At 33.9% G+C, this 13,982-nt stretch overlaps 1 protein-coding gene across 1 annotated transcript; it reads left to right on the top strand.

The window, feature by feature from the left end:
• Window positions 1-5,617: 5,617 nt before the first annotated feature.
• LOC129884128 (uncharacterized) lies at window positions 5,618-7,700 on the top strand. Its single transcript, XM_055958477.1, has 4 exons — window positions 5,618-6,002; window positions 6,122-6,586; window positions 6,797-6,987; window positions 7,227-7,700. The coding sequence occupies exons 1-4, from the start codon at window positions 5,618-5,620 to the stop codon at window positions 7,698-7,700; spliced, it is 1,515 nt and encodes a 504-aa protein (XP_055814452.1).
• The last annotated feature ends 6,282 nt before the right edge of the window (window positions 7,701-13,982 follow it).

Raw genomic sequence — 13,982 nt, 5'->3', positions numbered from 1 at the left:
AAGAGCAAAGACTTGAATTGCCCTTGAACAACTGTGCCCGATTCCTTTCAAAGAAAGAGAGAAATGATAGAAGGTAAGGGAAGAGAAATTTTCTGTTATTGATCTGAATCGATGGCCATTACAATGAGAGAGCTCAACTATATGTACTTGGACCTTGTCCAAGAGTTAGTTATAATTAACTTCTTCTAACAACATTTCCTAATAACTTCTGTTAACGCACATGCTAGTCATGTGACTGCCTAATTAAGCTAAAATACAAGAATATACACATGAAATGTAACAGATGTGAGGCGGGATGCAATGTGAGATGGGCTGCGACGTGAGGCACTACTGCGACGCCGACGTGCGAGCTACTACGACGACGACTTGCTGTGAAAGAGGTGTGAGTAAAGAGAAGGGTATGCGAGAAGAGAATGAGATTGAGAGCAGTGTACGCGAGCAGATACTGGGATGTGTGAGTTGCTTTCTAGAACACTTAGGGGTCGTTTAATGACATAGTTAATCCTGTCATAATTTTTGAGTGTCCTTAAATTACTTGTTTGGTTGCAAAGATTGGAATAAAGATTAATAATTAGTACTGGAATAAGTTATTTTTACTTGGAGAGGAATAATAATTTCAGGATAACTTATGCTATTAAATATGTGAAATGATAAAAATACCCTTCTTAAACTCTTTTATATACCACTTTTATATTCATGTATATTAACATAATTTTTAATAACATTTATAATAATATTCATCACCTTAATTAATCATTAATTTTTATGATAATATATTTTTTTATGAAAAAATTATATTTTATAAGTACAATTTGTATTTATGAATATATTAGAAGTTGAATTTATTTGTCTAATTCTAATATTTATTTATATTTTGATTTCTCTTAAAATGTTCACTCCACTACTAAATTACATATTTTTAATTAAATAGTTTATTGATCTCTTAAAAATTATATTTTATATATCAATTAAAATGTAGATAACTTTAAAATGTAAATAATTTTAATGATAAAATTTCTTTTACTTTAATAAATTTAAAATGAAAGTTTTATTTATAAGCTAAATAAAATGGAAGTTTTATTTTTAAGTTAAATAAGATGGAAATTTTATTTATTTTTTAAATTAAATAAGATCAAAGTTTAATTTTAAAAATACACAGCATAATCATGGAAATGCATACGTAAAAATATTTAAGTTAAATAAGATGAAAATTTTATTTTTAAGAATGAATAACTAAAGATTGCAAAGAAAATATAAAAAAAACTAAAATAAGATGGAGAATATTTTTGTAAACAAACAATCAATTCTTAGAAATTATGCAATGAATATAATTTTGAATATGACAAATTAAACAAGTAATAAAAACTAATTCCACCATAACTAATCTCAGCATAACTTATTCCAGCGTAACTAATCTCATCATAACTTGTATCCAAACCAAACGTCCCCTTGGGGTTTTGAGGGAAAGCGGAAAATAATTGCCAACTAATAATAAAATTATTGACCTCCGAAAGTCGACATCTTTAAAAAAAAAGTTTTAATATATCGACCACGGGATGTTGATATTCTTTAAAAATTTATATATATATTTAAAATACCAACCTCTTGAGGTCGGTATTGTCAATTAAAATTATTAAATATATTTAATAGATATCAACATCAAAAAATTGATATTGTTTAAATATCTAAATATACCGACCTCTCGAGTTCGGGGTTTATAAAATTTATTTTAATATACCGGACTCTAGAGGTCGATTTTATTAATTAAAAAAAACTATATATATATATAGGGAGAGAGAGAGAGAGAGAGAGAGAGAGAGAGATTACCTCCTAATTATATAAATTTAAATTTAACGATCAACTTAGGTTTATCAATATAAAATTTAATATATAAATCTCCAAATATAGTAATAGATATTGATTACCTCATAATATCAACACATTTAATACTTGAATTGATTGGTGTTTCTTTAATTAATAATATATTTTATAGCTAAACTATTAATATATAGCACACCATTTGTTAAACTGCTCGACGAGTGTATATAATCTCCTTCAATCAACATATTTCATACATTTTTGATGAATTATCATTCTACCTTTTGTCTACGACATCGTTACACGAGAGATCCATTTTAGGTTCGGGCATACAAACCTTAATATATATATATATACGCATATTGTGTGTTACTTGATTTGTTATACTATTCGACGAGTATAAAATCAATGAATTATCGTTTACCTTTAATTGCCTATAATATGATTACTACACGAGACATACATTCAAGTTCGAATGTACAAGTCAAGATAGAACTTGCTTTATACAATACTTTACGATGTTCTCTTGTCTGTTTCATAAAACGAGACAAGACATGAAAGGTTATACATACAAATTAAACAGTTAGTTATAAATATAAAATTTAATTTGTTATGACATTTCTACGAGTGTCACCTCACATTTCATAACAAATATGTTAGCTTTTCGCTTTTACATCATTGCATGAGATATTAAGTTCATGACTTGATGATTTGACGATGGATTGATAGAATTTGTTACACTACTCTAGAAATATATAATTATCTCCTAATTAAAGGCAAACAGAAACGAGGATGCAAAGAAAGAGGAGAAGGAACAAGAGAAGGGAGATTTATCAAAGAGGGATACAACATGTGTTGTAGGAAAAATAAGAAGACATCAGGGAAGGAGATATCCAGTCCAAACATATATCCCTAAAGTACTATCAAGTGGGAAGATTGTTACTTATCCACACATAAGAAATAACAATAAGCCCCCTTTTGATACTGGGAAAAACCGCAATCTTGCAGCTTCTACTCATAATCATTTTGATGTATTAGGAAAGCTCACAGAAGGAGAAAGTGACAAAGACAAGGGAACAGATGACAAAGACAAGGAGCTAACAAAGGAAACTAAGACACAAGTGCATGAAAGTGAGAATGATATGATTGAAGAATGTCCCTCTATTGTTGATGAATCACAACCTAACAAGACCCTAATTATTCAGGGTGCAAGTGTCAGTGAAGCTGAGGAGGACACTATCACCAACTATGACCAAGACTCAGGATCTAGTAGCTTGACAACAGACAAAAGGGAAATGGAGCTTGAAATGCAGAAGGAGGATGACAGCTTGACAACAGATAAAGGGGATTTAGACTTTGCATACAAAGACCAGACAACAACCATAGATGATAATCCTGAAAAGGTGATGCAAGACACAACTGCAAATGCTGAATATATGATTAATAAGGGAATCAATGTAGCTGAGGAGTGTAACAACCCCTAAAATGTTGTATCTCGGTATTTCAATTCTCGATGAAAATAATACAGCCTTTGTATTTTGGGCATAACTTTTCATAAGTTAGTCCAAATTAGGTGATTCAAATTTCTAGGTAATCACAACATCCTTACCTACAACTTTCATAAAGTACATATCTTAAGATTCGGAGTATAAGTAGGTCAAATAAATTAATCTTTGCAAGATATAGTACTATGATGGAATTGAGTATTTATAGAAGAAAATTCATATCTCACTGTAGGTTGCTCCAAATTGGTTGATTCTTGAACGATATGAAACTAGGCTTCCATATCTACAATTCTTATGAAGACACCAAATCCTAATAAGGAATTTATCTTATTCAAACGCAGCTTCGAAAAAGAGTATTCTGTTAAAAAGAACTCATCTTACCTACCATGGAAAGATCTAGATACATTTGACATCATTCATGACATAAATTGTCCTCCATTTAACATCATCCATGACAACAATATATTCCATTAAATTTTCAGATTTTTCTTTATAATTATTTTATTTATTGTTAGGTTACTCTTTCCCACCTATAAATACCCACCTTATTTCCTCATTTTATTCATCAAACTTTCTTAAGCATTTCTTCTCTCTATATACTTCTTCTCAAATATAGTTTTAGTTTTAGTAGTATAAAAATACTACTCCGATTATTCTTATACTCCGGGTAGTACACAAAACGCTCCGGCGAGAAGAAAAGGCTAGGGGTCCAAGAGTGTTCCAATTCGGAGTAAACCTTCGGATTTAAGGTATGTAAGGCTTTCATAGCATTGGATTGAGTTCGTCCATGCGCCCAATATTTAAATTCATTATAATTGAGTTATAGTTGAGTTTTATCTAAATCTTGAATTCTAAATAAATTAATTCTTCTTTTATTGAGTTTGATATATTTATGCATTAATATTATTATTGTTATCTCTCATATTATTGGAATTATTATTCATGGCTACTTTCCCATGAATCCTAATTGATTTGATGTTCATGAATATTTTTATACATGTTTTGAGTAAAGATGTTGGCTTTTTATTATTTTCATTGATAAAAAGAAAGTTATATGAATTAATACTATATATGTATTTTATTGAGTTTTGAAAGAACAAAAGAGTTGAGTTTGAATGAATTTGAGCAAATGATATTTTGAGCAAGATGTTTTGATGAGATGTAAATGATGTTTTTGGAAGTATAATGATTGATGAACATGAAATGAGATTAGTTTGATAATTTAAATTAAAGTCCAATGAGACTAGATGATTAGTTTAATATGAGCACATATTTTGGGAGTAGTATTGAGCACCGAGTTGGGTAAGAGTTTAATTAACTCAAACCCCAGAACTACGTAGCCAGCGTAGGATGGAGGCTATGCCTCTTAAGTCCCAAAAAAAGGACTTTGATGAGTGGATCCAAGATGGTGATGTCCTTTACCCTAGCAAGGTATTGGATGGATGTGGCAACGACATCGCTTCGTTGTATCATCGCTAGCTCATAAGTGATGGTTGTCGGTTAGAGAAACTCCCAACTGAGTAAGCATTGCTTATTACTATTATTTTTATTATTATATTTTAAACTTGCATTACATATTGATGTTGAGATGATGTTGAGTTCTGAGCTGAGTTTTATTGAGAGGAGTTTCTTGATATCTGTCCTTACCTTCCTGCCATTTTACATACTCGTACATTCCACGTACTGACGTCATTCGGCCTGCATCTTTTTATGATACAGTTACAGGTATTAGAGATCCTCAACAGGCGCATCGTTGAAGATCATTTCTTTTCGACTATTTGGTGAGTCCTTCTTGTATTCGAAGGAACTTCTTATCCTTTTATTATTGTTGAGTGTGATGTTTCTTTTGAGGTAGCCATGGACATGTCATTGACACCTTTTAAGAGTATTAGAGGCTTCATAGACAGAGTCTGATGTAGTAATCGGAGTAGTTCTCCTTAGAAACTACTTCTTATAAGAATTATCTATTTTTCCTTTGATTATGACAAGCCCACATTAGTATTCTTAAGTCTTCCGCTGATGAATAAATAAGAAACCGACCAAGTGGTTCTCTCGGAAGCTAGAAATGGTTTCTGAGTGCCGGTCACGCCTAGGGTACCCTCTCGGGGCGTGACAAGGAGTACACTCTTTCAAACTATGAACATGATCCACGGTGTAGCAGCTCCACAACACATAAAAAGGATTTGGAGACTGAAATCCAGAAGGAGTCAGATATCTCAACAACAGATCACCTAGTCCAGATATCACATCCTCCACCTCTAGATCATGTCCAGGAATCCAGCTCTAAAAATACAATGAACGAGGGAGTTTTGAGCATCTCAATTAATGACAAAGGGATTGGTTCATTTCCTCCTCAGAGAGAAGAGATCAAGAAGTTGTCAGAGACACAAATAGAAATGGACAGAGCACAGCCACAAATTCATCAGAGAAAACAATCTCCTTTGAAGGAACTGCATGATGTGATCTCTCATAACATTGATGAGAGAGCTGAGGAGCAAAATGATGAGGGTAAGAACAAATTCAATGAATGTGAAGAAGAGGCCTCTATGGAACAGGTTTTTAATAATGTGGTCAAAGAAGCAGACATCTCACCAAGATCAAAGCAGCAAATCTACAAGAAAGGAAAGAAACAAGTAAATACAGATACTCTTCCTGTAAGAGTGGTACCAAGGAGAGGTTGTAAGCCTATTTTTAAATGATGATGAAGACACTCTTCTGGAATATCAGATCTATGAACACACAAAAAGCTTTTCACAGAGTCCAAATGATGCACAGACATCACAAATTCTCCATTATAGCTTTAATGGAGCCTTTTCAACACTACAGGCAGATTCAGGCATATAGGAGGATATTAGGCATGACATATGCCCATTACAACTGTAATGGTAAAGTATGGTTCTTTGTACAAGATCATGTAGATGTGGAGATACTGCAAGATCAAGAACAACAAATTACTATAAAGCTTTTCTTCCAAGAATGGGATAAGTCTCTTATGGTATCCATGGTCTATGCAAAGTGTGATCATCTAGAAAGAATGAGTTTATGGGATAGCCTGTATGGTTTGGCTGATCAAATGGAAATTCCTTGGTTGGTAGGAGGTGACTTCAATGTCATTATGCATGAAGATGAGAAGATTGGTGGCTTACCTGTTTTCCCCATAGAATATGAGGATTTTGCCTTCTGTATCAACTCATGTGAGCTATATGAAATAAACTACAAAGGGAGTCTGTTTACTTGGTGGAATGGGAGGACAGGAAGTGACTGTATTTTCAAGAGACTGGATAGAATGATTGCAAACTCAAAATTGCAAGACTGGTTCCCACAAATGGAGATTCAACACTTATCCAAAACAGGCTCAGACCATGCTCCTTTATTACTTTCTTGTTGTGAAACTTCACATCACATAAGAAAGCCTTTCAGATTCCTTAATTTCTGGACAGAACATGAATTATTTATGGAGGTGGTTAAATAAGCATGGATCACTGACTTTGAAGGAGATGAGTTTATCAAATTCAAGCTGAAACTAAAAAATGTGAAACCTGTCTTGACTGTTTGGAGTAAGGCCACTTTTGGTGATATTTTTAAACAACTAACAGTAAGGGAAGAGGTAGTGAAAATTAAGGAGCAATGTTTTGAAGAAAATCCAACTCCTGTGAATAGAATGGTACTACAACAAGCACAAGCAGCTCTGAAAAATATGTTCATTATGAGAAAGAATTCTGGAGACAAAAGACACATATGACCAGTTTTGCTGAGGGTGATAGGAATACAAGGTTCTTTCATAGTATTATGAATGGTAGGAGGAAGAGATTGTAGATCAGAAGAATTCAAAATCAACTAGGACATTGGCTAGAAGGGGACACATTGTTGGCAGAAGAAGCTTGTATTTTCTATCAATAACAGTTCTCTCAACAACTTCCAGCTCTAGATTACCAAATGCTACATCAAGTTCCTCATATGGTGGACCAGGATACAAATGATCAACTGATAAGAATATCAACATTACAGGAAGTGAAGAAGGCTGTTTTTGCCTTGGCTGCAGAGAGTGCTGCTGGGCCAGATGGGATGAGTGGAATCTTTTATCAGACATGTTGGGATATTGTTGGTGTTAGTGTACATAATTTGGTGAAAGCTTTCTTTCATGGACAAACTCTTCCAAAGGCAGTCACACATACCAACCTTGTACTGATACCAAAAAAAAACAACATAGAAACCTTTGCTGATATGAGACCAATCAGTCTCAGCAACTTCATCAACAAGGTGATCTCTAGAGTGGTTCAAGAGAAGTTGGAAGGCATCCTACCTTCTCTAATATCTCCTAATCAGTCTGGGTTTGTTAGAGGCAGAAGCATCATTGAAAATGTCCTACTTACTTAAGAAGTAGTGACTGACATCAGACTAAGAGGAAAACCAGCTAATGTGGTACTTAAACTTGACATGGCTAAAGCATATGACAGAGTAACATGGTTTTTTTTATCAGTGTTTTAAGGAAGATGGGTTTTGCAGAAATTTTCATAGAGATGGTTTGGAGGCTGATAGCAAATAACTGGTATTCCATACTCCTTAATGGTCAAGCACATGGATTTTTTCATTCCACCAGGGGAGTTAAACAAGGAGATCCTCTCTCTCCTTCCTTATTCATTTTATCTGCAGAAGTTCTATCTAGAGCATTGAATTCTTTATTCTATAATAGAGACTTTAAAAGTTATGGTATGCCCAAATGGAGAGCAAATATGAATCACCTAGCATATGCAGATGACACAATAATATTTTCATCAGCAGATTTAAGATCTTTGAAGCTAATTATGAAGGTACTACAAGCATATGAGCAGGTTTCTGGACAACTTATAAACAAAGACAAGAGTGCTTTCTATGTATACAATAAGATTTCTGCTAACTTGATACAACAGGTGGAAACTATTACTGGTTTTAATAGAGGCAATTTTCCTTTTACATATCTGGGATGCCCTATCACTCATTCAAGGAAAAGAAAGGCTGATTATAATGATCTAATCAAGAAAGTGAAGAATAGGTTGCAAACTTGGAAAGGAAGATTGCTATCATTTGGAGGGAAAGCTGTGCTGATCAATAATGTACTAATGAGTATGCCTATCCATCTCCTGTCAGCTATTAAACCTCCAAAATGTGTTATCAATGATATGCACAAAATATTTTCAGCTTTCTTCTGGAATAACTGTGAGGAGGGTAGAAGAAGACACTGGTCTTCATGGTTAAATCTGTGCAAGCCAAAAGAAGAAGGAGGAATAGGAATTAGATCTTTGTTTGATGTATCACAAGCCTTAAGTGTAAAATTATGGTGGAAATTCAGAACAACAAACACCATATGGGCAAATTACATGTGGATCAAGTACTGTAAAAGGCACAATCCTCAGACAGTGCAGTGGAAGGGAGGATCTCAAGTATGGAAAACTATGATAGAGGCAAGAGATAGGATTGAGCAAGAAATATGGTGGGAACCAAGGAGTGGAACTGCAAATTTATGGTTTGACAACTGGACAAAGCTAGGAGCTCTATATCACATCATACCAGAAGATTTCCAAATAGATGAAGGTGTTCAAGAAGTAAATGAAATAATGATGCATGAAGGTTGGAATTTACCAAAACTACAGCAGCTGCTCCCTGGGGATATTGTAGCACATATCCAAGAAGACTTACACTTTCATGAACAAAAAAAAGAATGGGATATACCAAGATGGATGATGACAGCATCAGGCAAGTTTACAGTAGGCACATCATGGGAATTACTGAGGAGCAAAGCAGTTAGGTCAGATGCTTACAACAATATATGGATATCAGGGGTCCCTTTTAAGATATCATTCTTTTTCTAGAGATTGTGGAAAAACAAAATTCCACTTGGAGACGTATTAAGAAGCATTGGGATAGAAACTGAGACAACATGCTACTGCTGTGATCCCCCACAACATGAATCAGTGGAACACTTGTTTGTAACAGGAAAATTGGCTACAACAGTGTGGAAGTATCTTAAAGCGGCTGTTGGCATCACAGCACAGTTTCAGCAATTCAGGCAACTAGTTCAACTATGGTGGAATTTAGAGTTTCCATCAAAGTTAAGAACTAGCTTTAAAGCTATCCCAATGGTCACAATATGACAGATATGGAAATAGAGGAACACAGTGCTACATGGAGGGAAGATGTCCATCAACAAAGTAATTTATGAGATAAACATGATTACATATCAATTGACTCGAATGAGCTACACAAAGCAGGAAAACTTACCAAGATGCATACCTCAAATACTGTAAAAATTTGAAACATACAGGCCAAGATTTGTAACTAGATTAGTTAAATGGGATTTTCCTGAACAGGGATGGTACAAATGTAATTCTGATGGAGCTTCTAGGGGAAACCCTGGACCAAGCTCAGTTGCCTTTTGTATTAGAAATGCAGTAGGAGACCTTCAGTATGCAGCAGCAAGAAGGATACCAGATGGATCAAATTTGATAGCAGAAGCGAGGGCATTACATGAGGGACTTCAGCACTGTGTTACACACAGACTCCTACCAGTGGTGTTGGAAACAGACTCAATGACAATGAAAATGATATTGACTGGATAGTGGGAGACTCCATGGAGTATATTAATGATCACAAATGATATCTCTAGACTGAGGAGGGATAAGGAAGTGAGGGTGGAACATGTCTTGAGAGAAGGAAATGGGCTGGCTGATTTCTTAACAAACTATGCTCTTGATTTTGCAGGTAACCATCACTTTGATAATTTTTGTTCACTTCCTGTGACAGCAAGGAAGATGCTAAACACAGAAAAGTTACAAATACCATATCTGAGGATTAGGCGAGCTAAAGATCACCATATACCCAGAGATTAACAACTACCAGGAGAGCTGCAGCAAATATTTATGCATCACAACAATTCATGAGAAAAATAAGAACTTCGAAGCTGATTCGACGACAATCATTTTCATTTTCAACATAACGACAGCTACAACTGAAGGAACATAGAGAATTTCTACTACATCTTTCAAGCCTGAATTATTATTCTTTTGACTTTTAACCATAGCACCTGGTGAGAGCTTGTTGGTGTCCGAAATGGTATTGAGGTAAGGCTGGAGGTCGCAGCAGATAATTCCACTTGGTAGTTTGGCTGTAGATCATCACTTTAATTTTCTGCATTTGTTTATCTTCTTAGAATAGTTGTACGGATCCTTTTATTCTAATAAATCACTACCAAATTTGTTTTGGTGGTTTTCGTTCAAAAAAAAAATCAACATAATTTCATACTTTGGATATGGATTATCGATGTTGCTTTGTTTATTCCATGAACTCTAATTATTATTTTTTATAAAAGTATACAAAGTTGCTACTCTTTTAAATACAATTAATTGTAAGCGTAAAATGAAAATTTAGTGTTATGCACAATAAATAAATTTTGATTAGTAGAAATATTTTTAAAAACTGACATCTAGATATCAATTTTATTAAAATTAATTAGATAAAATAAAATATATCGACCTCCGAGGGTCGGTATCACATTAAGTTTTATTAAAAATAATTAATAAAAATAAAGATATTGACTTCTAAAACTCACTATATAAATATCTTAATGAAAATTAATTTAATTACATGATATTTAATTTTACCAACTTCTGAAAGTCGGTATTGTAATTTTTTTTACACATAACCGACCTCCGGAAGATGGTTTGATTAAACTTTATTCAAAATATTTCTTTAGTTTATTTTTTATATTTAATTGAGATAAAATGAAATATTATTATTTATTTATTTATTCAATACCGACTTCAAGAGATCAATTTTTGTTGAATTTATTTTTTCGAGAAAAAATTCGACCTCGAGGGATTGGAATTAAGGTTTTCCGCATTTTTTTTGCATAAAAACCGACTTTCTGAAGTTGGTTTTCTGAAGTTTTTTTTTTTACAATACCAACTTTCGGAAGTTGGAAATTACCAACTTTCGTTGGAGGTCGATAATTAGGTCCATATTCACTATTTTTTAATAGTGTGAACCTAATAAACAAATGTAAAAAAGAGAAAATTATCAAATGATTTTCTAATGTAATGACCCTGAAGGTCATTTTTTGAATTTTTTGTAAAATGATTATTTTACCCCTTCCGATAGTTGTCTCTAGTTATATTTGATCAGTGTTTGGTGATGGTTTTGAAAATTATTTGAAAAGTCTAGTTTTTTTAAAAGGTTGAGTTTTGAAGGCTTAAGTTGTTCAAAAGTGATATTTGGTACCAACCGGAACTACGAGTCTCGGAATGGAATTCCATTAGTTTCATCAACTCCAGAATGTGGAATCTAGTCTATGAGGGTTGTCGTTTCCAAATTTGGAGTTGTTTCGGGGATTTGAGGTACTAAGTTGAAAGTTTGAGTTATTTTGGACTAAGGTTTGACTTTGGTCAACATTTGGGGTTCGGTTGCTCAGATTGAATTTTAGACGATTATGAAGAATTCAAGAGGTGATTTTAGGCCTAGGAAGAGTTTCATTGCATTTTTCGAAAGCTCCAAAGACGTTTTGGTCTTTTTTAGTCTTAAACTAGTTTAGTTGCGACTAAATGAATTTTGGATAAAGGAGATTTTGAATTCGAATTCCGACGATTTTATTGAGTCTGAAACATCAAATTTAGTGAGATAACATATTTAATTTATGTGCACAGAGTTCCAAATGAATTCTGAGGGTCCATTCGGTGAATTTGTAGCCAATGTGTTTGCTGATATCTGTGCATTGTGCATTCTTCTTCGCGTTCGCGGAGTTGATGACCGCATTCACGTAGAGTCCTGTGTGAGGACCTTCGTGTTCATAGAGGCTTGTTGTGATCGCGGAAAAGTGGAAAATCTGACTTTCGCATTCGCGGAAAAGGTCTCGCATTCTCGAAAAGTCAAGTAGGTCGGCTTTAGCGTTCGCGGGCCTCAAGCCGCGATCGCACATAATAACATCCCTGGAAACATTAGTTAATTCCCATATTCAGGAAAACATCCATTTTCACTATTTTTGATGTTTGAGGGCTTAGTAGAGACTATTTCTTGAGGGGTTTTCGAGGGAAAACTAATGGGTAAGTTATTTGACCCATAATCTTCGTTATCCATTGATTATATCATGAAATTGATCTTTAATTTTTTATTTTGAACTCTAAATTTTGGGATTTTTCAAGAACTCAAGGCTTTTCTTAAAATGATGACTATGGATTAATTTCAACCCCGTTTTCAAAATGATTTTCGCTAATAGATTCCTTATGTCTTGGAGAATATTTCATATAAATTTTCCAAATTTACCCCTTCATTTTTAGAGTTGACTTTTTGAGTCAATTTCGATCCCATTTCTAAAATTAGCGATTTAGGTGTCGTTGTGTTCGTATTCTTATTGAGAATTCATAATTGGATAGATTTTGTTGATTCAAAGAGCCGACAGAAAGGAAAAACTCAGGTTTCTGAATATTTGTGATGAAATTGAGGTAAGCAAACTTCTAAACCTTTGTTAAAGCTCGTAGAGTCTTGTATTCCTTGTTATGTGTATTGGGGAGTAATAAAAATTAGATTGGGTACTTATTCATTTTGATTGATCTCAGCAACGAAGAAAGAGGTAATAAAATGACAATTTGATGATTTGTATCACTGTGATCGATGTGATAATGACCTTGATATATTGCGAACATATGAAGTGATATTTTGGATATACATTGTGTATTGTTGTTGATTTCACCATATTTTCATGATTTGTATGCACATGGCTTAATTGCATTGGTTCTGATATACTGTGTTAAGACTAAAAATGATGAGAAGTAAGAGATGGGCCACATGCTCCGTGATAGATATTATGAAATAAAGGAATCAGGACACATGCTCTGTGTGGAATATATATATGAGGGGACGGGCCAGACACTCCGCGCAGGATACATGGATTGTAATGTCCCTCGTGGGTTCCGGATTGATATTCAATGGATATGTACTGATAGGATAGACATGCATCATCTCATTGCATTGCATCGCATATTTTTGGTAGTTATGGATCCGTGTTTACTCCTTGTTGCCCTGTATTTGATGTATATGATTCATTTGATGAGGTTGTTGATAAGTATTCATGGATTGTGTGTTATTGATATATGAATTGTAGAGTTGGGCTGATTTATAGGCAAGTTGTATTTGAGGAGGTTCAGTTGGGGTGACAGAAGTACTTATATTCTATTTAGCTTTGCCTAGTTTTAGTTGGCCTCTTGCTGAGTACCTTGTTGTATGATACTCATTCCTTACTTCTAAACTTGTGTGGGTTGTGAATCCGAACTTGCGTGATCTTATAGCATTTCTACCTTATCCGAGCCTACTAGTTCAAGTTGTTGAGGTAGTTGTTGCATATATCCAGTGAACACCTCTTACTCTTTTCGTTATGTTTTAGTCATATTCTAGAGATAAAGACATTGTTATTGTAATTCTTTTCTTATATCTGTATTACATTAGTTTCTTGTACATGTGACAATCAGTCTTGGAGGATTTTGAAATTATTTATCCATTTTCACTTAAATTATGTATCATATCGTTTTTTCTTCCACATTTACTTTATGTTGGATTTGGGTTGATTCGTCTCGGTGGATTGAGATGAGTGTCATCACACCCGAATTCAAATCGTGACACCTAACTTATTAGTCA

The sequence above is a fragment of the Solanum dulcamara genome, chromosome 4 (genome assembly GCF_947179165.1).
Source record: "Solanum dulcamara chromosome 4, daSolDulc1.2, whole genome shotgun sequence".
NCBI classification, from domain to species: Eukaryota; Viridiplantae; Streptophyta; class Magnoliopsida; order Solanales; family Solanaceae; genus Solanum; species Solanum dulcamara.
The sequence above is the reverse complement of the archived record's forward strand: the minus strand, read 5'-3'. Positions and strand labels throughout refer to the sequence as shown.